General features: G+C 38.2%; 1 protein-coding gene and 1 non-coding gene across 2 annotated transcripts in view; one reads left to right on the forward strand and one right to left on the reverse strand.

The window, feature by feature from the left end:
- TEX11 (testis expressed 11) overlaps window positions 1–25455 on the forward strand; it is a 239607-nt gene that overhangs the window by 169740 nt on the left and 44412 nt on the right. The window contains exons 21-25 of the mRNA XM_040265735.1: window positions 2126–2166; window positions 3505–3591; window positions 4964–5034; window positions 7334–7450; window positions 13798–13870. Coding sequence (XP_040121669.1) covers window positions 2126–2166; window positions 3505–3591; window positions 4964–5034; window positions 7334–7450; window positions 13798–13870 — 389 coding nt within the window. The remainder of the gene's footprint in view (window positions 1–2125; window positions 2167–3504; window positions 3592–4963; window positions 5035–7333; window positions 7451–13797; window positions 13871–25455) is intronic.
- Window positions 6721–6851, reverse strand: LOC120882706. Its single transcript, XR_005725566.1, has one exon. It is a non-coding gene; the product is annotated as a small nucleolar RNA SNORA11 (small nucleolar RNA).

The raw sequence follows: 25455 nt of genomic DNA on the forward strand, positions 1-25455 counted from the left end.
TAATAATTATTGAAGCTAAGCCATGGATACCTGGGGGTTCTTTCATCTGTTAACACATGTAAACTTCTTTGAAATTTTCAACAATGAAAAGTTAAAGAATAAAATAGGAAACTCAGAGACTAAACCTTGATAGCTAATAGAACATAAAAGCTCCTTGAAGGCTAAAAAGGGCTATTTATATTTATCTTTGTATCTCTGAAACCTAGGACAGTATCAGATACATAATAGTCACTCAATTTGTTTAAATGACTAAATATCAGTTCTTTATAAGAAGAGCTTATATTGGACTTACAGGGTGCTTCATACTCCATGTAATTGCAATGCAGTCAGATCCCACTCATTAAAACTAATTTGAAGATAGGGAAAAAGAAAGGCATCTTGTTTAAATTAAGGACAAACTTAAATTACAGAATATTTTAAAAATATGCCTTTATTGTTTTCATGTAAATACAGTAATAAAGAACTCCTAAAAAAAATAAAGAACATCTACTAGCAATGTTTTAGAGGTCAGGACCTGTTTTTAACAAATAGATTAGACTAATTTAGGGGAAAAAAGGCCTAATTCAGTGGAAAGAGAGAATTGAGTTCTAGTTTCAGCCCTTTCGCTAACTTCTGGTTTTCTTTAGACAATAACAACTTATTTGACTTCTCGAAGGTTTATTTTCTTCACTTACTAAAAGATGAACTGGAGAATTTCTAAAGTTCTATTCTCTTCTAAAAAAATTTTTTAGTATGAATTTATTTATTTTAATTGGAGGCTAATTGCTTTACAATCTTATGGTTTTAAATTACAGTATCTACTTAAGTATTAACAATTAGTGTGCTAAAACTTTTTAAAGCATTTTGTCTCTTAAATAGACTTCATTCCTTTCCATATCCTCATTCTTACTTGTACTATTTATTTACATTAATGACCCCTCATAGATTATTTTATATAGTCAATGAATTAAATGGTGAAGAAGTGAACTTTAGCTCAGCTTAAATGCAGATTAATGAAATTTATGTTAGGAGCTGCTTTATATAAAGTAGATGTCTATTGTTTATCCCTTAGAAAGTGGCTAGTTTTCCTGAAGCACAGTCTGCATTGTATAATATTAGACATTCTCCTGATAAGACTAGTCTTACAGTATATTCTACCCTACTTAGTATAAACTTCTTTAGTTGAGTTAGCTAATACTTCCATATTTAATCCTTTGTTTAAACATAATGGGGATGTTTTTCTCTGTTAAAATTTATGTACCCCACCTAAGGAAACTTAGGGCTTCCCTGCTGGCTCAGATGGTAAAGAATCCGCCTGCAATGTGGGAGACCTGGGTTTGATCTCTTGGTTGGGAAGATCCTCTGGAGGAAGGCATGGCAATCCATTCCAGTATTCTTGCCTGGAGAATCCCCATGGACAGTGGAGCCTGGCAGACCACAGTCGCAAAGACCATGGGATTGCAAAGAGTCAGACACAAACGAGCAACTAAGCATAGCATACAAGGAAGCTTAACAAAGGGTCAAAAGGCTTGAATAGTAGTAGTCTTGACATCGTCATTGCATGACCTTAGACAAATCATCCCCAATTTCCACATCTGTTTTCTCATCTATAAAATTAAGGTTATGGATAAGTGATTTTTGAACTATATTCCTTAGAAACCTGAAAATTCTGTGCCACTGCCTCAGGGACCAGGAACTGAGGCTCTAGGCCTCTGCCCACGAATGGTTCAACCAGAGCAGCTACACTTCTGCCTATTCTTGTATATTAGAGTTTTATAAAATTTTATCTGAAACACAGGTTCTGGTTTCCCCTCTTCAAAAAAAAGTTGAAAATCACAGAGATCAGTACCTGCTCTCAAATTCTATGACCCTGTAATATAAAACTTTATCAGTCATTGAAATCCTTTGCTTAAGAATAGGTGTAGAGGGGGAAGAGAGAAAAAAATGTGAGGACATTGGGGCTGAGGAACAGTATCCTATAATGGGGAAAAACGGTGTAAAATGATAGATTGGCACCTTGAGCAACAAAATTCACAATTTTGCATTTTCTTTGAGAAGCTCTCAGGTACAAATAGAGTCTCTTTTTGATACTTTTCTGTAGTAAAGCTTTGAAACAGCAGAAAATACTCTTTTCTTTACTTTTTAGAAAGAAAGAAATGGATAGACTTTCGGCTTACTTCAATAGAGGTAAATATCCCCTTGATTATTTCACTCATTCATCTTGCCTCTATCCTCTGTTAATATATAAATTCTCCAAGTATATTGAGCACACTGTCTCAGGCTTCATGTTTGAGTTAAGCTTCATGTTTTTACTAACATTTGTCACAGCAGTATACCTAGTTTCTTTATTCACAAGCAGAGAAAAGTTTGCCGTCACTAGCATTCATCTCCAAATGTGATTTCAGCTCTGTTTTTATTACAATTTTTAAAAAGACATTTCTGTTTTTTCCTTCCTCCCTCCATACCTGCCTTCCATCTCTGTTGCCACTTGATTCTAACCTAAAAAATGAACAGATAAAAAAGGATCAAAACAAAAATACTCTGAACCCCACTAATTTTTATGATCTCTGTATCAAATTCAGATTGTTATTTTGAGGCTGTCCATCGATCTTATCCGGACTTCCCTGGTGGCTCAGATGGTAAAGCATCTGTCTACAATGCGGGAGACCCTGGGTTTGATCCCTGAGTTGGGAAGATCCCCTGGAGAAGGAAATGGCAATCCACTCCAGGACTATTGCCTGAAAAATCCCATGGACAGAGGAGCCTGGTAGGCTACAGTCCACGGGGTCACAAAGAGTCGGACACAACTGAGCAACTTCACTATAGTCACTATCGATCTATCCAAGTCAGTGTCATCTCCTCTGTATACCAATAATTCCTGCCTGCCCACTTCATTCAGCTAACTTAAATAAACCAAAAACTCCATATCCTAGAAATTCTATCTCATTTATTGCAGTAGTTCACTTTTGTACTTCAAATATCTGTCAACAGGTTGTTAAATATAACAAAGCAGTTTAGAAACCACAGCTTTTCAAAAGAGGAATGTTTACTGTTGGCATTCTTCTCTCTCAGAAGGGCACAAGAGTATGTAATAAATGTTTTCTGATGATCACAACAGATTTTGGTTCTGTACTTTGCTTGCTGTAGGAGTTCAGTAAGTAAATATTATGCCAACCTCTCAGTACTCTTCCAATCCTCAATCTCCATTTCAGTATTTTAAATGATTATTTCTATTCGTTTTTTCCTTACACGTAAATCATATCTTTCTACCTCAGGTGGTGAATGATTGCTCTAATTAAAAATCTCTCCAAAGATATGTTTGTTCTCCAGAGTTTGAATTAACAGTTTATAAGAGCTTGGTAATGCTTTTTGTCATTTTAATTATTTTGGTATGCACTCATGTACACACTGAAAAAGAACTTTTTAAATCCAGGCTCATGTCTGAATGTTTTTAAAGCAGGATTAACAACTTTGTTAGAGTATAAAGTAAAAGGCCTCAATATCAGATTTTCCTGTTTGATGCAGCACTCCTGAACCTTACTCAGTTATTTGAAGGAGAAGCTTGGACTTTAGCCTCTAAGATTAACGAAGCTCAATGGTTTCGAAAAACAGGTAAAAGGAAATTCTGTGGCTAAGCGAAACATTGTGGGGTGATAGAATCAGACAGATTCAAATTCTAGCTCTTAAATTTATAGCTATGGATATAAGGATAACTTGCTTAATCTCAGTTTTACTATTTAATCTCAGTTTTACTATAAAAAATGGGGAACCTGGGACATACCATGTACTCAACTGTTAGTTTTCTTCATTTTCTATTGAAATGAATCTAAGAATAAAATAATGAATTAGAACTGCAGGTCTCCAAGGTTATGTTCCTAAACTTGGTCTAGAATGCCCAATTTATCTTTAAATATGAATCATGAAAAATAAACTACATGCAAAAATATGAATGAATCTCACAAAAATTATGTTGAGCAAAAGAAGCCAGATGTTATGGATCCATTTATATATAGTAAGAAACAAAAAACCAGGAAACTAATTCACAGTGTTAGAACTCAGGATAGTGGTTACCCTTGAAGGGAGTAGTACTTGAAGAGAGTAGGTGGGATTGCTTCTGGGTTTCTGGTAATGATAAAGATCTTTGATCTGGATTGGTTACATGTATATTATATACTTTATGAAAATTCATCAAGTTATACAGTTATGAGTTATGTAATTAACTTTATGTAGATTCTATTTATAAAATTTACACTCCAGTTATAAGTAAGCAAGAGCAATTAAGCATCAGTGTTATAAGGTTAACTGGTTCTTCATGAACCTTTTTCTGCTTTATGGGGTTTACTGGGTCTCTAGGAGAAAAGGGAATAAATACAGCAATCTGGCTTCTGGGAAACATGTGTATAATGGTAAACAGAAAACATTTAAATTATAGAAAAATTTAATGACTTTGATGCTTTAGAAGTTTGAAAAGTTATTTCTCAATACTTGTTTTACTGAATTTTAATTTTGATTTTTCAAGATAAAGATCATGCTGAATGTTGCCTAATGGGAATGTCCACAGCTCTATGAAAGATGTGAATCTTTCCATCTGTTTTCTTGAACGTTTGCATCTAATATGCCTGTTCTTTGCTGAATTTTGACTTTCTTTCACCAACTTAAGTTGCTGAACTCTTCAATGTGATCGTCATTTTTTAGATGGATTCGTGTCAACTAAGAATTTATTGTATATCCCTGATTTAAAAAAAGCTCAACATTATTGCCACTAGTCATTGTCCTATAATTAAAGATTGGAAGTAATAGAAGTCTCTAAGTTTACCTGGAAAAAATTTCTCTAAAAACCTAAAGTTAGCTTTTTTTAACCCTTGAGAAACCCTACATTAGTATGTTAATATTAAGGATGTGGAGATTATAAATCTGTGGAGATTATATGGTACAGATTAAACAGTGAATTTTCATAATTATGTTATTTCATGTTAATATTCAGCTTGGAACTTGGCTGTGCAATGTGGGAAAGATCCACTGTCAATGAGAGAGTTTTTTGTACTTTCTTACAAGGTAAGTCTCTTCTAACAAGTATCTCATGTATGAACCACAACAAGGATATGACCACTATGGCTATTGTCAAAGACTAAGTATAGAGTGAGATTGGCTTTTAATCTAGGAACTCTTAATATACGTTTAAGCAGGAATGACCTAAGGAGAATTTGATCCCTAGAGGATATAATATGAGAACATGAGGTAGATCTCCCCATACCACAGTATCACAAACAACCATCCTGGAGTGTAAAGTTCTACCATAAGAGACTTACTCTTTTATCTTTGAAGGAATTTCAGTCTCTCAAAGTCCTATATAAAAATCTTAACTATTTTTAGAAGGAGATACTCTAAGAAGTTGTAAATTACCAAAACATTAGGAACAGTTCTGGATATAAGTCTATAGGAATATAGGATAGTTATCTGGGGACAACAAGAGGTTAAAAGGATGCTAAAAAGTTTAGATCTGCTTTATAACTTTTCTGAGAGCAAGCTCTATGTGTAAGGATTTGAGTTTGTTTTGCAATTATAAGCATTTAAAATTAGTCATTAGCCTGCAAAGTAGAGGTTAAATGACAGACAAAGGAACAAGCATTGATGAGAGGATGAAAGGGGAGGTGGTAAAGAATATCCTTCATACCCATTCTGGAGTATGAAATCTGTTATGTTGACATAGAGTAAATGTTTTAGAACTGGAAAAAACTATATAGGCAATCTAGCACAACTCCTTCACCTTATATATGAGTTACCTGAGATATAGAGATTGGGTATCTTGAAATGCTGTTTAGTTAAATGATGGTGATGAATATGATCACTAAATATTTGGGGAGAATAAGAAATAATGTTTGAAAATTTAAGTATAATTGCCATTTTAATGAGGTAAAATGACATTTGTGATAGCACCAGTGGAATTCCATGTTAGAATCCTAAGTAGCCTAGAATTTTATTGTACAATGCTGGGAGGTTATTTTTTGAGGTTAATTTGTGCTTTTATTTGTTAGCATAATTTGGCTAGAGTGGGCTACAAACTTTGTTAATCTTGTGTGTAATATGTATACACACATGAAAGGGAAACAAAAGTTTTGCCAAAAATGTCTACCCTGAGTATTATTGTTTTTTTTTTTTTTTACTTTTTAAACCAGTTTTAGGTTTACAACAAAATTGACAGGTACAGAAATTTCCCATATATCCCCTTCCCACACATGCATAGCCATTATTAACTAAGTGGTACCTTTTTTTAAAAAAACCAAGAATGAAATGCATGACACATCATAATTACCAAGTCCACAGTTCACCATAGGGTTCGCTTTAATAAGTGAGAGTAGTGTTGCATATTCTGTGGGTTTAGACAAAAGTACAGTGACATACATCCATCATTATAATGTGATACACAATATTTCACTGCTCATGAAACTTCTGCACCCTGTGTATTCATCTCCCCTCTCCCCCCAAACTCCTGGCAACTGTTGATCTTTTTATGGTCTCCATAGTTTTATCTTTTCCAGAATGGCATGCAGTTGCAATCTATTTTTTCTTTTTTTTTTTCCTTGGAAAGAGAGGTTCAAAGTCTTTATGACTATCCATGGCCCACTCATATATGCACCTCACCAACTCTAGGTGGCAAACTTCTCTATTAAATACTGTAGGTTTTCTTCCAGTATTGAGCCCACTGGTCCTCCCAGCAACCATATCGAGCTATAGAGGGACATGTGTTTGGGTATTTGTTCATAGAAAAGCCACAAGTTTTGTGCCCCTTGTCACAATGAACCCAGATTCCTGTTGGGTGTGTTATAAACAGAGGAGCCATTTCTTCAGGCCCCCTACTCTAAGCACACCCCATGGGAGTTTTTTTCTAAAGCTAGAGTACAAGGTTTAATGATGAAGTTATCCTAATGCCTGTCAAGATTTGACATTGTCTCTTTCAGCCATGAACAATATAGGTGCTAATTTCAGCTCTATTCAGTGCAAAGGGAAAATCTATTTGCCAGGGGAAAAAAATCACGTGGAAATTACAACATAAGCCAAAAAGTAAATCACTAGATAAAGATACAGGGCCAAATGACAGTACTTGTCACTGGGAAAGACAGGAAAATTGTGAAGAAATACTTTTTAATCTCTCAAAAAGTGCTAAAAAGTGGAAAGTAATACAAAATTAAAATCATAAATCAGTGTTATAGCTGATATCATTGTTAAGGTGAGATGTGGTTTTCCAGCTGAATTTTGTCATTCAGACAGGATGTTGCTGATTTTCATTCTGATTGTTTGTGTTCACCTGGCAGAATTCTCCCTATTCATTGATGTTCTGGTTATTTCTTATCAGCTGTCCCAGTTTTGTCCTTCTGATCAAGTAATTCTGATTGCACAGAAAACATGTTTACTCATGGCAGCTGCAATTGATCTAGACCAAGGGAGAAAAACTTCAACAGCTTTTGAACAGGTAATGTGCAACCTTCAAAGAAAATGCAAGCATTCAGTGTGCTGTTTGGTATGTTTGCCTTCCTTCATGTAATTCTTTTTGATTCTCTTTTTAGAATCTTTTCCTCCATTCTGGCAATATCTTGATTTCAAAGATGTGTAATTCCTTTCTAAGGAAAGGTCATATTTGGTTTAGCCTCTTCTTTTAAAATGCCCCTTGCCATGGACCACTCTTTGTGAATCTGCTTTTAAATATTCTTTATCTTCATCATCTCCCTGTGATCACAAGTGATCCATAGGTTGTTCTACTTCTGTTCCTTTCACACATTCTCTAAGGAAACACATTTACTTCTACAGCATTTTTTTTTCCAATTTGGCTGTGTTGGGTCTTAGCTGCAACATACAGGATCTTTCGTTGAGGTGCATGGACTCTCTGGGTGTGGCTTGCACTTCAGTAGTTGTGGCACACAGACTTAGTTGCTCTTCATCATGTGGGATCTCAGTTCCCCAACGAGGGATCAAACCACATCCCCTGCATTGCAGGGCAAATTCTTAACCACTGGACCACAAGGGAAGTTCCACTTCCACAGTTTTGTTAGCCATCTGGAATTATTTAGCTGACTTGTTTATTGTCACAAACTGGTTCCAAATTGGGAAAGGAGTACATCAGGCTATATATTGTCACCCTGATATTTCATTTATATGCAGAGTATATCATGTGAAATGCTGGGCTGGATGAAGCACAAGCTAGAATCAAGATTGCCAGGAGAAATATCAGTAACCTCAGCTGCTTGCAGTGAGGGAGATCTGGGTTCGATCCCTGGGTTGGGAAGATCCCCTGGAGAAGGAAATGTCAACCCGCTCCAGTATTCTTGCCTGGAAAATTCCATGGGCAGAGGAGGCTGGTAGGCTACAGTCCATGGGATCGCAAAGAGCCACACACGACTGAGCAACTTAACTTCAGATACGCAGATGACACCACCCTTATGGCAGAAAGTGAAGAACTAAACAGCCTCTTGATGAAAGTGAAAGAAGAGAGTGAAAAAGTTGGCTTAGAACTCAACATTCAAAAAACTAAGATCATGGCATCCAGTCCCATCACTTCATGGCAAATAGATAGGGAAGCAATGGAAACACTGACAGACTTTATTTTCTTGGGCTCCAAAATCACTGCAGATGGTGACTGCGGTATGGCAAAACCAATACAGTATTGTAAAGTAAAATAAAGTAAAATTAAAAAAAAAAAAAGACACTTGCTCCTTGGAAGAAAAGCTATGATCAACCTAGACAGCATTTTAAAAAGCAAAGACATTACTTCGCCAACAAAGGTCCGTCTAGTCAAAGCTATGGATTTTCCAGTAGTCATGTATGGATGTGAGAGTTGGACTGTGAAGAAAGCTGAGCACCAAAGAATTGATGCTTTTGAACTGTGATGTTGGAGAAAACTCTTTTGAGAGTCCCTTGGACAGCTAGGAGATCCCACCAGTCAATCCTAAAGGAAATCAGTGCTGAATATCCATTGGAAAGACTGATGCTGAAGCTGAAACTCCAATACTGTGGCCACCTGATGTGAAGAAATGACTCATTTGAAAAGACCCTGATGGTGGGAAAGATTGAAAGCAGGAGGAGAAGAGGACAATGAGGATGAAATGGTTGGATGGCATCACCGACTTGGTGGACATGGGCTTGGGCAGGCTTGGGGAGTTGGTGATGGACAGGGAAGCCTGGCATGATGCACTCCATGGGGTCACAAAGAGTCTGCTGCTGCTGCTGAGTCACTTCAGTCATGTCAGACTCTGTGTGACTCCATAGATGGGAGCCCACCAGGCTCCCCCATCCCTGGGATTCTCCAGGCAAGAACACTGGAGTGGGTTGCCATTTCCTTCTCCAGTGCATGAAAGTGAAAAGTGAAAGCAAAGCTGCTCAGTCATGTCCAACTCACAGCAATCCAAGGGACTGCAGCCTACCAGGCTCCTCTGTCCATGAGATTTTCCAGGCAAGAGTACTGGAGTGGGTTGCCATTGCCTTCTCCACACAGAGTCAGACATGACTAACTGAACTGAACTATTTATTGTCACTCAATTGCATTTGTTTTCTTTGACCCACATTCTTGAGTATTTTATCATTCAGTTCAGTTCAGTCAGTCAAGTCCGACTCTGTGATCCCATGGACTGCAGCATGCCAGGCTTCCCAGCAAGCAGGGTGACAATAGACAGCCTTGACGTACTCCTTTTCCTATTTGGAACTAGTCTGTTGTTCCATGTCCAGTTCTTACTGTTGCTTCCTGACCTGCATACAGGTTTCTCAAGAGGCAGGTCAGGTAGTCTGGAATTTCCATCTCTTTCAGAATTTTCCACAGTTTATTGTAATCCACATTAACTCAGTTTTTTTTTCCTTTTTTTAAAATTTTTTTAAATCTTTTTTAATTTTTTTTTTACTTTACAATACTGTATTGGTTTTGCCATACATTGACATGAATCCACCACAGGTGTACATAAGTACCCAACCCTGAACCCCCCTCCCACCACCCTCCCCATATCATCTCTCTGGGTCATCCCAGTGCACCAGCCCCAAGCATCCTGTATCGAACCTAGACTAGCGATTCGTTTCTTACGTGATAGTATACATGTTTCAGTGCCATTCTCCCAAATCATCCCACCCTCTCCCTCTCCCACAGAGTCCAAAAGTCTGTTCTTTACATCTGTGTCTCTTTTGCTGTCTCGCATACAGGGTTATCATTACCATCTTTCTAAATTCCATATATATGCGTTAGTATACTGTATTGGTGTTTTTCTTTCTGGCTTCCTTCACTCTGTATAATCGGCTCCAGCCAGTTTCATCCACCTCATTAGAACTGAAACTCAGTTTTAACAACAAGAAAACAAAACATCTACTTTTGCCTGAATCCCACTCTCAGCTTAAACCTTACATCTTTTAAGGAGATAGCAACATCAATATCTCACTCTCTCATATACCAGAGTATTCACTGATTTGTCTTTAGTTCTTTCCTTCCTTCTTTCAAGCTAGGAAAGTTGTCACCAAATTGGACTTCTAGCATGTTTGTATGATTTTAACTTCTGGATCTCTCTGGTTTTTTTCTCTTACCTAGCCAAAGAAAACTTCCTAATTTCCCATACTTGCCAGCTTCTTTTCTTTCCAGTTGGTACAAAATCCTTCTTGCTGCTTATTCTGTTCCTTCTGTTAATATGTTCTTTTATATGATTCTTCACATCTGAAACAAGCTATCAATAGATCTCTGCCAACATATTTTCTTTCCTTTCTTTTCCATTGTTGAGTTTAACTCAAAAAAACATGTGAGTACCAAGCACTCTGCTAGTTACTAGAGACAAAGAATATAAAGTCCTTGTCCTGAGTAGTAAAGGGACCTCTTTTTAGAAACTTTTCCATAGTAAAAGAAGATAAATCTACAAGCCTCAGAGCAAAACCAAAACAACCATTTTGCTTCTTTATATGTAAGGGTGTTGTCAAACTGAAATTCATTCCAAACAAACTGAAATATCAGGGTTTGGAGCAGAGAAAGGCTTATTACAAGGGCCATACAAGAAGAATGAGTGTCTCGTGCTCAGAAGACCTGAACTCCCCAGTGGGTTTCAGAGAAGTTTTTATAGGCAACATTTGGGGAGGTGGCACTGCAGAGTGTGTAGCTCTTCTCTGATTGGCTGGTGGTGAGATAATAGAATGGTCGTCATCTCAGTCTGATATCAGCCTTCTGGTTCCAACCAGTCTGGGGTCCACATGCTTGTCCTCAGCCTAAGGTTATCATCCTCCACCTGGATAGAGGCCTTAATTCCTGTAGAAGAACTAATCTTGTTCCACTGTAGACAGAGTACATACTTTGTCTGACTTCATGTTATTTTAAATGTATTTGAAGTTTGTGTTGTGGTCTAACATATGGTCTGTCCTGGATAAAGTGCCATGTGTGCTTGAGAAAGAATGTACTTTGTTCTTGGGTTGATGAAATGGTCCATGTATATCTTCTAGGTATAAAAATAAACTATACATAGTTTTACACAGTATTTTAAAATAAGAAAAGAAAGAAGAAATATATTATCAGTACACTTTGTTTTTTCATTTGTATTCAAATAGCTATTGGTGTCACTTGCTTTCAGCCTGAAGAACTTCTCTTAGCATTTTTATAAATGGTTCTACTAGCAAAAAGATGCAACTTTTTTTTAATCTGGGAATTTCTTTATTTTTCTTTCAGTTCTGAGAGATAATTTTGCTGGGTATTAGATTCTTGGTTGCCTGTTTTCTTTCATCACATTGAATATGTTATCCCACTGCCTTTTTAATCAATATTCTACATTTCCTAACATTGTCATCTTGCCTTCCTTTTTTAACTGTGGTTTCCTTTAATTGTTTTAACATATTTGAAACAGCTGCTTTGAAACCTGTGTCTGCTAATTTCCAATATTGGACCTTTCAAAAGTCAGTTCCTCTTGCCTACTTTATTCCTGTGTATGGGTCATTCTTTCTTGTTTCTTTGCATATTTTATAATTCTTTGTTGAAAACTGAACATTTTGCATAGTATTTTGGAACATCTTTGGGTACTGATTCCCCCTCTCTGGGACTTGTTAATATGTGCTTGTTTGTTTGATTAGTGACTTGTCTGGGCTAGTTCAGTGCAGTCTTATTTCTGCAGCTGTATAGTACTATAGAGATTCTAATGTTATTCCTCAGAGATCACAGTCTTTGCCTTTGCAGTCACCATGACCCCTCCCCTGGAAAGGAATGAAAGTAGTTTTAGCAGGGTTATTTTTGAGTATCTCTTTCTATGATCACCCTGTTAAGCTTCTGAGTAGTCTTCTATTGGTATCATACACAGGTGTAAGTCTTTATGAATTATTAGGTGACTGATGTGTGTGTGTGTGCATGTGCGTGTGTACATGTACATGCACATGCACACGCATTTGAAAATACTCTGGTATAAATTGCTCCACAGTCTGATCCAATTAACGTAAGGCCCCTTTGAAGGGGTAAGTAGTCTTAGCTTTCTCTTCCCCTTAGTTATCTCTGTAAACTTGTATTCTGCTGTTTGGCTTGTCATTATCACTGAGTTATCAGCTTCCTCTTAATTGCCCACACCAAAATCTTCACTATTTTTATAGTGTCTTTAGACTTGAACTTCCCCAAGCTCTATTTCAATAAATGTCAGTCATTCTCCTTAGGGTGACTACAGAGCTTACTCTTCTAATGACCTTCTTCTCCTCCTGAGCAGAAACTCTATACACTGTTTTGGAGCTAGAGGCAGGGACCATGACCCATTTGTGTCAGAATGACAGTACAGCTCTGTAAGTCAGGAACTAGCAAAAGTCATAGTCCCTAACATTCTTAACTTGCCTCTTTGAGCATGGAAACTCTCTTATAAGGAAGCTGAGGTGAGGGCATTTATGATCCAGTATTTTCAACTGCAGTGCTTGGGGGGACTGGGTAGAAGAAAAGAGTGCCAGCCTTCTTAATTGTGCTTGTTTATAATAGAACTTGGGCTTCCCTGGTAGCTCAGCTGGTAAAGAATCTGACTGCAATGCTGGAGACCCTGGTTCAATTCCTGGGTCAGAAAGTTCCCCTGGAGAAGGTATAGGCTACTCATTGTAGTATTCTTGCCTGGACAGTCCCCATAGCAGAGGAGCCTGGCAGGCAACTAAGCACAGCACATACTCATGCAATACAGATCTTGGGGAGGGGAATGAGAAGTCCTGGCTACATGCCCCTTATGGTCATTGCTAGCCTGGAAGCTGAGGGTATAGTGAGCCCTATCCTCTTGGTTATACCCACCTAAAGTGCTCTTACATCATACTGAACTGGGGAGGGGAGTTGGCCAGATCATGGCTCAACGGCTGCAGGTACTCAGTGTTCTTACTGAGACTTTAGTAGATTTCCTGGAATAGATGTTTCCCCATTGGCTATTAATATATGCCATTAGGGCAATTTTCTGAGACTTCACATGATCATGTTTTAGCATTTTCACCAGTTGTGGTAGTTTTGCTGGGGAGAGGATCCATAGATCTTCTCATATCACCATTTTAGAAGCAATTTTCTTCTGTGCTAGATTATTAAAATTGATACTACTCAAGATTTTCTGTTTAATCCTCAATTTCCTCTAAGTTAAGTGATTGTGCTATGCATCTTAAACAGTGCTGTTATGTCAGTTGTACCTCAGTAAAACTAGGGGGAGAAAAGGAAAGAGAAAAAAACAGAGGCTAATATTTATATATAAATCCAAAAATATTCAGTTTATGCTTCCATTTTTCTAGTTTAATTTTTTACTGCTTTTAATGATATGATTTTTATTTGCTTAAAGTTTTGTTTGGTTGAGACTAATTTTTCATTACTTTCTTACCAAACAGACCTGCTTCCTAAATCGTGCACTTGATCTGATCTGTAAATGCAGAGGCATCTGGAATCTCCTGAAAACAACAGGTACAGTGGGACTGGGAGTATGGTAACATGGTTATAAAGGGTGTTTCGGATCTGAATAACCTAGTCTTTTATCAGCAGAAATTTGTGTCACTAAAATACTTGATAACCAGCCAAATGATCCTTTAAGAACTAGCTTTTCCCCACTCTGTGTTTGTATTTTGTATTTTAAATCTTTGACACACTACTTAGAGTAAGAATATTTTTTTTAATAATTATTTATTTACTTGGCTGTGCCGAGTCTTAGTTGTAGCATGCAGGATCTTCAGTTGTGGCATGTGAGATCTAGTTCCCTGATAAGAGATCAAACCTGGGCCCCAGCTTCGGGAGCAAAGAGTCTTAGCCACTGGACCACCAGGGGAAGTCCCAAGAATATATTTTATTTTCATTGTAGTATTGAGTATAAAAATAGTACCATCATTGTTCAATATGACTTTATTGTGCTTAGGTCACTGGATTTGATATCTAATTTAAACAAATTTTGACTTTGACTAAATGTAGGGTACAGAATCTTCTAAACCACAATGATAATATCAGATACTGTTAACATTTTGTAATGAAATAATCGGTGTAGTAGTAAACCATTTGAAGCTATATAGTAGCTTGCTATGGTTTCCTAATTAAGAATGGTATTATTATATAAACTTTATTATATTGTGTCCATCTATTCCTGTTTTAGTTAGAATTTTTTAAAAATCTATACATACTGAATTGAATTTCATGCCTTTTATTTTTTATTAATTTATTTACTTTGGCTAGGCTGGATCTTTATTGCTTTGCATGGGCTTTCTCTAGTTGTGATGAGTGGAGGCTTCTCTTTGTTACAATACACAGGCTCTTGTTTCAGTGGCTTCTCTTGATGCGGAGCACAGGCTGTAGGTGTGCAAGTTTCAGTTGTTGCAACCAATACATAGGTTCAGTAGTTGTAGTATGTGGGCTTTAGGGTGCATGGGCTTCAGCATTCAGGCTCAATAGTTGCTGCCCATGGGCTCTAGAGCTCAGGCTCAGTAGTTGTGGGGCGCAGGCTTAACTGCTCTGTGGCATTTGGAATCTTCCTGGACCAGGTATTGAACTTGTATCCTCTACATAGGCAGGTGGATTCTAATCCACTGTGCCACCAGGGAAGTCCCAAATTACATGCCTTTTAAGCGTCTCTAGAGATCATCACATGGTTTTTCTCTTTTGAAGTATTAATATATTAAATTATAATAATAATACATTTCTTAAAATTAAGTCATCATTGGATTTCTGGAATAATCCATTTGGTCATGGTGTATTATTATTTTAAAAAATGGTGAATTTGATTTCCTTATATTTAAAAATTATTGGGCTGTCATTTTAGTGTATATTCATGATACCTTTGATGAATGTTTATATCAAACTATAGGAATTATAAGAAAGAACATAAACATATTAAATTTAATTCACCTATCTCAATCTATGGCAGCCATTTAGAAGAATAAAAACAATAAAAAGAAAGGAGAGAAAATACTTAAATAACATACTCAATATGGAAGATTTAATTGAAATATACCAGATAGCCTGAAAATATACTTTATACTCCAGTACTCTTGCCTGGAAAACCCCATGGACGGAGGAGCCCTGGTAAGCTGCAGTCCATGGGGTCGCTAAGAGTCAGACATGACTGAGCAACTTCACTTTCATTTTTCATTTTCATGCCTTGGAGAAGGAAATGGCAACCCACTCCAGTGTTCTTACCTGGAGAATCCCAGGGACGGTGGAGCCTGGTGGGCTGCTGTCTATGGGGTCGCACAGAGTTGGACATGACTGAAGTGACTTGGCAGCAGCAGCAGCATCCTGATAATAGAAAACTCATTTTCTTTTCATGTGCCCTTTGAACATTTACAGAATTGATCACAAGAAAAACCTGAATGAAAAAAAAACCTAAATAAATTCTAAAACATAAAAATAAAACAAATAGCATTATCTGACCACAATGCTTCACAATGTAGTAAAACTAGAAATTAATAATGGAATTAGGAAACAGAATCCTTTACCACTTGGACATTTTAAAAACAAAAGTAACTATGGAATATCTGGGCTTCCCTGCTGGCTCAGTGGTAAAGACTCTGGCTGCCAATGCAGGAGACTTGGGTTTGATCCCTGTATCAGGAAGATCCCCTGGAGAAGGAAATGGCAACCCCACTCCAGTATTCTTGCCTGGAAAATTCCATGGATAGAGGAGCCTGGCAGGCTACAGTCCACTGAGTTGCAAAACAGTTGGACTTGGCTTAGCAACTAAACAACAGCAGCAGCAATATGAAATATGTAGAAAATGATACTTAGAATACCTCATAACAGAATCTAAATTACTAAAGTAGTGCTCAGAGTGAAATTCATATGTATAGTGCCTTTTATTTAAAAAGTATGTCAGAATGCTAGCTGTCTACTGAAAATCAGTTTCTTCATTCTAGGAACACAGCTAGATTCTCTTTATATAGCTATATCTATCTATGTCATTAGAGACTTGCAAATTTAAACAATGAGATACTACTACACACTTATTAGAATGACAAAAATTCAAAACACTGACAACACCAAATGCTGGTGAATATGTGAAACAACAGGAATTCTCTCTCATTCATTGCTGACAGGAATGCAACATGGTATAGCCACTTTGAAGGACAGCTTGGCAGTTTCTTACAAAACTACACATACTCTTGCTATGCAATCCAGCAGCAGTGCTCCCTGTTATTTATGCAAATAAACTGAAAACTTATGTCCATGAAAAGACCTGCACATGGATGTTTATAGCAACTTCAGTCACAATTGCTAAAACTTGGAAGCGACCAAGATGTCATTCATTAGGTGAATAGTCAAATAAACTGGAATGTCCTACCAATGAAATATTGTTCTGAACTAAGAGGAAACAAGCTATTAAACTATGAAAAGACATGAAGGAAACTTAAATGCATATTACTAAGTGAAAGAAGCCAGTTTGAAAAGGCTGCATACTAAATGATTCCAACTATATGACATTACAAAAAAGACAAAACTATGAAGACAATAAAAAGATCTTTGGTTGTCAGCATGAATTGAGGAAGGAGGAATAAATAGATAAAACACAGGAAACTTTTAGGGCAGTGAAACTATTCTGTATGATACTACAGTATTTTTTGTTATTGTATATTTGTCAAAATCCATAGAATATACAATGCCAAGAGTGAATCCTAATGTAACATGGAATTTGGGTAAAAATGATGTGTCAATGTAGATTCACTGCTTGTAACAAATGTACCACTATGGTGCAGGATGTCAGTAGTGGAGGAAGTTGTGTGCAGTGGGGGATAGGGTATATATGGGAATGCTCTATACTTTCCACTCAATTTTGCTGTGAACCTAAAACTGTTTAAAAGAATGGCTATTATTGAAAAGACAAGGGAGATGTGGAGAAAAGGGAATTCTTTTGCACTGTTGATGGGAATGTAAATTGGTACAGCCACTATGGAAAACAATGTACACATTCCTCACAAAAGCACAAATAGAGCAACCATCTCCAAAAACTCTAGTACTGAGTATATACCTAAAGGAAATGAAATCACTGTTGCAAAGAGGTATCTGCATCCCCGTGTTCATAGCTCACAGTAGTCACGATATGGAAATAGTCTAAAGATGAATGAATAAACAAAATATGACATACATATATATATGTATGTATGGATGTATATGTATGCACAGACACAATTAACTATTTGGCCTTATAAAAGAAAGAAATCTTGCCATTTGTAACAATATGGATGAATACCTGGAGGACATTATGCTGAGTGAAATAAGACAGAAAAACTATATGTGGAATCTTTAAAAAAAAAAAATCTCATAGAAACAGAGAGTAGATTGTTGGCTGCCAGGAGCAGGGGCATGGGGGAACATGTGATGGTGGTCACAGGGTACAAACTTCTAGATATAGGATGAATAAGTTTTGAGAAACCTAATGTACACTGTCGTGACTGTAGTTAACAATACTGAATTGTATACTTGAAAGTTGGCAAGAGAGTAAATCTTAAATGTTCTCACCCCACACACACACAAACACAAATGGCAACTATATGAAGTAATGGATATGTTAACTAGCCTTATTTTGGTAATCATTTCACAGTATATACATGTATAAAATCATGACATTGTACACCTTAAATATACATAATGTTATATGTCAAATACATCTCAATGAAGCTGAAAAAAAATCCAGCAATATATGAAAAGAATTATATGCCAAAGAAGACCATTAGGTCTCCAAGGATGATGGATTATTTGTTGTAGTTGTTCTGTTGCTCAGTAGTGTCCTACTCTGCATCCCCATAGACCACAGCATACAGCACACCAGGCTCCCCTGTCCTTCATTGTCTCCTGGAGTTTGATCAAATTCATGTCAATGAGTCAGTGATGCTATCTAACCATCTCATCTTCTGTTGCCTCCTTCTCCTTTGCCTTCAGTCTTTCCTGGCATCAGGGTCTTTTCCAGTGAGTTGGCTCTTCAGTTAGGTGGCCAGAGTATTGGAGCTTCGGCTTCAGCACAGACCTTCTAATGAATATTCAGGTTCACTTGGATTGAGTGGTTTGATCTCCTTATAGTCCAGTGGGCTCTCAAGAGTACTCTTTAGCACAATTCAAAAGCATCAGTTCTTATGCACTCAGCCTTTTTTATGGTCCAGCTTTGACATCCATACATGACTACTGGAAAAACCCTAGCTTTGACTATACGGACCTTTGTTGGCAAAGTGATGTCACTACTTTTTAATACACTATCTAGGTTTGCCATAGCTCTCCTTCCAAGGAACAAATGTCTTTTAATTTCATGGTTACAGTCACCATCCACAGTGATTTTAGAGCCCAAGAAAATAAAATTTGTCACTGCTTAGACTTTTTCTCCTTCTATTTGCCATGAAGAGATGGGACCAGATGTCATGATCTTAGTTTTTTGAATGTTGAGTTTTAAGCCAGCTTTTTCACTCACTTTCACCTTCATCAAAAGCCTCTTCAGTTGCTCTACACTTTCTGCCATTAGAGTAGTATCATCTGCATATCTGAGGTTGTTGATATTTCCTCCAGCAGTCTTAATTCCAGCTTGTGATTCATCCTGCCTGGCATTTTGCATGATGTACTCTGCATAGAAGTTAAATAAGCAAGGTGACAGTATACAGCCTTGTCATACTCCTTTAACAATTTTGAACCAGTTGTTCCATGTCTGGTTCTAACTGTTGCTTCTTGACCCACTTACAGGTTTCTCAGGAGACAGGTAAGGTAGTCTGGTATTCCCATGTCTTTTAGAATTTTCCACAATTTGTTGTGATTCACACAGTCAAAGGCTTTAGCATAGTCATTGAAGCAGAAGTAGATATTTTTCTGGAACTCCCGTGCCTTCTCCATGATCTAATGAACATTGGCAATTTGATCTCTGGTTCCTCTGCTTCTTTGAAACCCAGCTTGTTTATACATCTGTAAGTTCTCTCTTCACAACATAACATTGCTAGCATGTGAAATGAGTGCAATTGTACAGTAGTGTGAACATTCTTTGACATTGCCCTTCTTTGGGATTGGAATGAAAACCAACCTTTTCCAGTCCTGTGGCCACTGCTGAGTTTTCCAAATTTGCTGGCATATTGAGTGCATCACTTAACAACATCTTTTAGGATTTGAAATACCTGGAATTCCATCACTTCCACTAGCTTTTTTCATAGTGATGCTTCCTAAGGCCCTCTTGACTTCACACTCCAGGATGTCTGGCTCTAAGTGAGTGACCACAATGTTGTGGTTATCTGGGTCATTAGGGCCTTTTTTGTATACTTCTTCTGTGTATTCTTGCCACCTCTTCTTAATCTCTTCTTTTTCTGTTAGGTCCTTACCGTTTATGTCCTTTACCATGCCCATCCTCACATGAAATTGTCCCTTGATAGCTCCAACTTTATTGAAGAGATCTCCAGTGTTTTCCGTTCTATTATTTTCCTCTATTTCTTTGCATTGTTCATTTAAGAAGGCCTTCTTATCTCTCCTTGCTATTTCTTGAAACGCTGCATTCAGTTGGGTATATCTTTCCCTTTCTCCCTTGCCTTTCTCTTCTCTTCTTTCCTCAGCTATTTGTAAAGCCTTCTCAGAAAGCCGCTTTGCCTCATTGCATTTCTTTTTCTTTGGAATGTTTTTGGTCGCTACCCGCTGTACAATGTTTCTGAACCTCCATCTGTAGTTCTTCAGGCACTCTGCCTACCAAATCTAATCCCTTGAATCTATTCATCATCTCCATTGTATAATCATTAAGGATTTAATTTAGGTCATACCTGAACAGCCTAGTGGTTTCCCTTACATTCTTCAGTTTAGCCTGAATTTTGCAATAAAGAGTTCATGATCTGAGCCATAGTCAGCTCCAGGTCTTGTTTTTGCTGACTGGATAGAGCTTCTCCATCTTTGACTTAGAAAGAACATAATCAATCTCATTTCAGTATTGACCATCTGGTGATGTCCATGTGTAGAGTCACCTCTTGTGTTGTTGGAAGACGGTGTTTGCTGTGACTAGTGTGTTCTCTCAGCAAAACTCTGTTAGTCTTTGCCCTGCTTCGTTTTGTACTCCAAGGCCAAACTTGGCTGTTATTCCAGGCATCTATTTCTTCCTTTTGCATTCTAATCCCCTATGATGAAAAGGACATCGTTTTTTGGCATTAGTTCTAGAAGGTCTTAAAAGTCATCATAGAATTGTTCAACTTCAGCTTCTTCAGCATTAGTGTTTGAGGCATAGACTTGGATTACTGTGATATTGAGTGGTTTGCCTTGGAAACGAACAGAGATCATTCTGTCATTTTTGAGATTGCACCCAATACTGCATTTTGGACTCTTTTGTTGACTATGAGGGCTACTCCATTTCTTCTAAGGGATTCTTGCCTACAGTAGTAGATATAATGATCATCTGAATTAAATTCTCCCATTCTCATCCATTTTAGTTTACTGATTCCTAAGATGTTGATGTTCAATCTTGCCATCTCCTGCTTGACCATGTCCAATTTACCTTGATTCATGGACCTAACATTCCAGGTTGCTATACAATATTGTGCTTTACAGCATCAGACTTTACCTTCACCACCAGACACCGGACACTGAACATTGTTTGTGCTTTAACCCAGCCACTTCATTCTTTCTGGAGCTATTAGTAATTGCCCTCTACTCTTCCCCAGTACCTCATTGGACACCTTCTGACCTGGGCAGCTCATCTTCCAATGTCATATTTTTTTGCCTTTTCATACTGTTCATGGAGTTCTCTAGGCAAGAATACTGGAGTGGGTTGTTATTTCCTCCTCCAGTAGACCATGTTTTGTCAGAACTCTTCACTATGACCCATCTATCTTGGGTAGTCCTGCAGGGAATGGCTCATAGCTTCAAGCTCTTTCACCATGAAAGGGCTGTGATCCACAAAGGGGGACATGGAATATTCAGTTCAGTTCAGTTGCTCAGTCGTGTCTGCCTCTTTGCGACCCCATGAACCACAGCACACCAGGCCTCCCTGTTCGTCACCAACTCCTGGAGTCCACCCAAAAGCATGTCCATCGATTCAGTGATGCCATCCAACCATCTCATCCTCTGTCATCCCCTTCTCCTCCTGCCCTTAATCTTTCCCAGCATCAGGGTCTTTTCAAATGAGTCAGCTCTTCTCATCAGGTAGCCAAAGTATTGGAGTTTCAGCTTCAACATCAGTCCCTCCAATGAACACCCAGGACTAATCTCCTTTAGGATGGACTGGTTGGAGTCTCCAAGGGACTCTCTCAAGAGTCTTCTCCAACACCACAGTTCAAAAGCATCAATTCTTCAGCACTCACCCTTCTTCATATTATTTAGCCATAAAAAGGAACAAATTTGAGTCAGTTCTGGTGAGGTGGGTGAACCTAGAGCCTGTTATACAAGGTAAGTCACAGAAAAATATCATACATTAATGCATGTACATGAAATTTAGAAAAATGATACTGATGAACCTACTTGCAAGGCAGGGATAGAGATGCCGACATAGAGATGAGACTTGTGGACACAGTGGGGAAAATAGCACTTTGGACGAATTGAGAGAGTATCATTGAAACATACACATTACTATATATAAAAAAGATAGCTAGTGGAAAGTTGCTGTATAACACAGGGAGCTTAGCCTGGTGCTCTGTGACAACCTAGAAGGGTGGGATGGGGTGAGGGGTGGAAAGGTGGTTCAGAGAGAGGGAATATAGGTATACTTTTGGCTGATTCATGTTGTTGTATGGCAGAAACCAACACAACATTGTAAATTGTAAAGCAGTTATCCTCCAATTAAAAATAAATTTTTAAAAGAGAAAAAGGACATTAGGTTAAAGCTAAGGGAAAATCAAAGAAAAGAATTTGTTGTTTCATCTAGTAAATTTAATTTGTTGGCATACAATAGTTCATAGTAATCTCTTGTGATCCTTTTTATTTCTGTAAGGTCAGTTATAATGTCCCCTCTTTTGAAGCCTCTCTTTGAATTACTAGGATCTGATTCTAATAATGAATCTTCTCTTACTGTCAGTTCAGTTCATTTCAGTCACTCAGTCGTGTCCGACTCTTTGCAACCCCATGAATCGCAGCAGGCCAGGTATCCCTGTCCATCACCATCTCCCGGAGTTCACTCAGACTCACGTCCATCGAGTCCGTGATGCCATCCAGCCATCTCATCATTGGCCATCCCCTCCTCCTCCTGCCCCCGATCCCTCCCAGCATCAGAGTCTTTTCCAGTGAGTCAACTCTTCGCATGAGGTGGCCAAGTACTGGAGTTTTAGCTTCAGCATCATTCCTTCCAAAGAAATCCCAGGGTTGATCTCCTTCAGAATGGACTGGTTGGGTCTCCTTGCAGTCCAAGGGACTCTCAAGAGTCTTCTCCAACACCACAGTTCAAAAGCATCAATTCTTTGGCGCTCAGCCTTCTTCACAGTCCAACTCTCACATCCATACATGACCACAGGGAAAACCATAGCCTTGACTAGACGGACTTTAGTCGGCAAAATAATGTCTCTGCTTTTGAATATACTATCTAACTTGGTCATAACTTTTCTTCCAAGGAGTAAGCGTCTTTTAATTTCATGGCTGCAGTCACCATCTGCAGTGATTTTGGAGCCAAAAAAAGAAAGTCAGCCACTGTTTCCACTGTTTCCCCATCTATTTGCCATGAAGTGATGGGACCAGATGCCATGATCTTCGTTTTCTGAATGTTGAACTTTAAGCCAACTTTTTCACTCTCCTCTTTCACTTTTATCACGAGGCTTTTTAGCTCCTCTTCACTTTCTGCCATAAGGGTGGTGTCATCTGCATATCTGAGGTTATTGATATTTCTCCCGGCAATCTTGATTCCAGCTTGTGTTTCTTCCAGCCCACCGTTTCTCATGATGTACTCTGCATATAAGTTAAATAAGCAGGGTGACAATATACAGCCTTGACTTAACTCCTTTTCCTATTTGGAACCAGTCTGTTGTTCCATGTCCAGTTCTAACTGTTGCTTCCTGACCTGCATACAGATTTCTCAAGAGGCAGGTCAGGAGGTCTGGTATTCCCATCTCTCTCAGAATTTTCCACAGTTTATTGTGATCCACACAGTCAAAGGCTTTGGCATAGTCAGTAAAGCAGAAATAGATGTTTTTCTGGAACTCTGTTGCTTTTTCCATGATCCAGCGGATGTTGGCCATTTGATCTCTGGTTCCTCTGCCTTTTCTAAAACCAGCTTGAACATCAGGGACTTCATGGTTCACGTATTGCTGAAGCCTGGCTTGGAGAATTTTGAGCATTATTTTACTAGCATGTGAGATGAGTGCAATTGTGCGGTAGTTTGAGCATTCTTTGGCATTGCCTTTCTTAGGGATTGGAATGAAAACTGACCTTTTCCAGTCCTGTGGCCACTGCTGAGCTTTCCAAATTTGCTGGCATATTGAGTGCAGCACTTTCACAGCATCATCTTTCAGGATTTGAAACAGCTCGGCTGGAATTCCATCACCTCCACTAGCTTTGTTCATAGTGATGCTTTCTAAGGCCCACTTGACTTCACATTCCAAGATGTCTGGCTCTAGATTAGTGATCACATTCATCATGATTATCTGGGTCGTGAAGATCTTTTTTGTACAGTTCTTCTGTGTATTCTTGCCACCTCTTCTTAATATCTTCTGCTTCTGTTAGGTCCAGACCATTTCTGTCCTTTCTCAAGCCCATCTTTGCATGAAATGTTCCCTTGGTACCTCTAATTTTCTTGAAGAGATCACTAGTCTTTCCCATTCTTTTGTTTTCCTCTATTTCTTTGCCTTGATTGCTGAAGAAGGCTTTCTTATCTCTTCTTGCTGTTCTTTGGAACTCTGCATTCAGATGCTTATATCTTTCCTTTTCTCCTTTGCTTTTCGCCTCTCTTCTTTTTACAGCTATTTGTAAGGCCTCCCCAGACAGCCATTTTGCTTTTTTGCATTTCTTTTCCATGGGGATGGTTTTGATCCCTGTCTCCTGTACAATGTCATGAACCTCAGTCCATAGTTCATCAGGCACTCTATATCTATTAGATCTAGGCCCTTAAATCTATTTCTCACTTCCACTGTATAATCATAAGGGATTTGATTTAGGTCATACCTGAATGGTCTAGCGGTTTTCCCTACTTTCTTAAATTTGAGTCTGAATTTGGTAATAAGGAGTTCATGATCTGAGCCACAGTCAGCTCCTGGTCTTGTTTTTGTTGACTGTATAGAGTTTTTCCATCTTTGGCTGCAAAGAATATAATCAATCTGATTTCGGTGTTGACCATCTGGTGATGTCCATGTGTAGAGTCTTCTCTTGTGTTGTTGGAAGAGGGTGTTTGCTATGACCAGTGCATTTTCTTGGCAAAACTCTATTAGTCTTTGCCCTGCTTCATTCTGCATTCCAAGGCCAAATTTGCCTGTTACTCCAGGTGTTTCTTGACTTCCTACTTTTGCATTCCAGTCCCCTATAATGAAAAGGACATCTTTTTTGGGTGTTAGTTCTATAAGGTCTTGTAGTTCTTCATGAAACCATTCAACTTCAGTTTCTTCGCGTTACTGGTTGGGGCATAGACTTGGATAACTGTGATATTGAATGGTTTGCCTTGGAGACGAACAGAGATCATTCTGTCGTTTTTGAGATTGCATCTAAGTACTGCATTTTGGACTCCTTTGTTGACCATGATGGCTACTCCATTTCTTCTGAGGGATTCCTGCCCGCAGTAGTAGATATAATGGTCATCTGAGTTAAATTCACCCATTCCAGTCCATTTTAGTTTGCTGATTCCTAGAATGTCGACGTTCACCCTTGCCATCTCTTGTTTGACCGCTTCCAATTTGCCTTGATTCATGGACCTGACATTCCAGGTTCCTATGCAATATTGCTCTTCACAGCATTGGATCTTGCTTCTATCACCAGTCACATCCACAACTGTGTATTGTTTTTGCTTTGGCTCCATCCCTTCATTCTTTCTGGATTTATTTCTCCTCTGATCTCCAGTACCATATTGGGCACCTAATGACTGGGAAGTTCCTCTTTTGGTATCCTATCATTTTGCCTTTTCATACTGTTCATGGGGTTCTCAAGGCAAGAATACTGAA

This window comes from Oryx dammah, unplaced genomic scaffold, assembly GCF_014754425.2.
Source record: "Oryx dammah isolate SB20612 unplaced genomic scaffold, SCBI_Odam_1.1 HiC_scaffold_23, whole genome shotgun sequence".
Lineage (NCBI taxonomy): Eukaryota > Metazoa > Chordata > Mammalia > Artiodactyla > Bovidae > Oryx > Oryx dammah.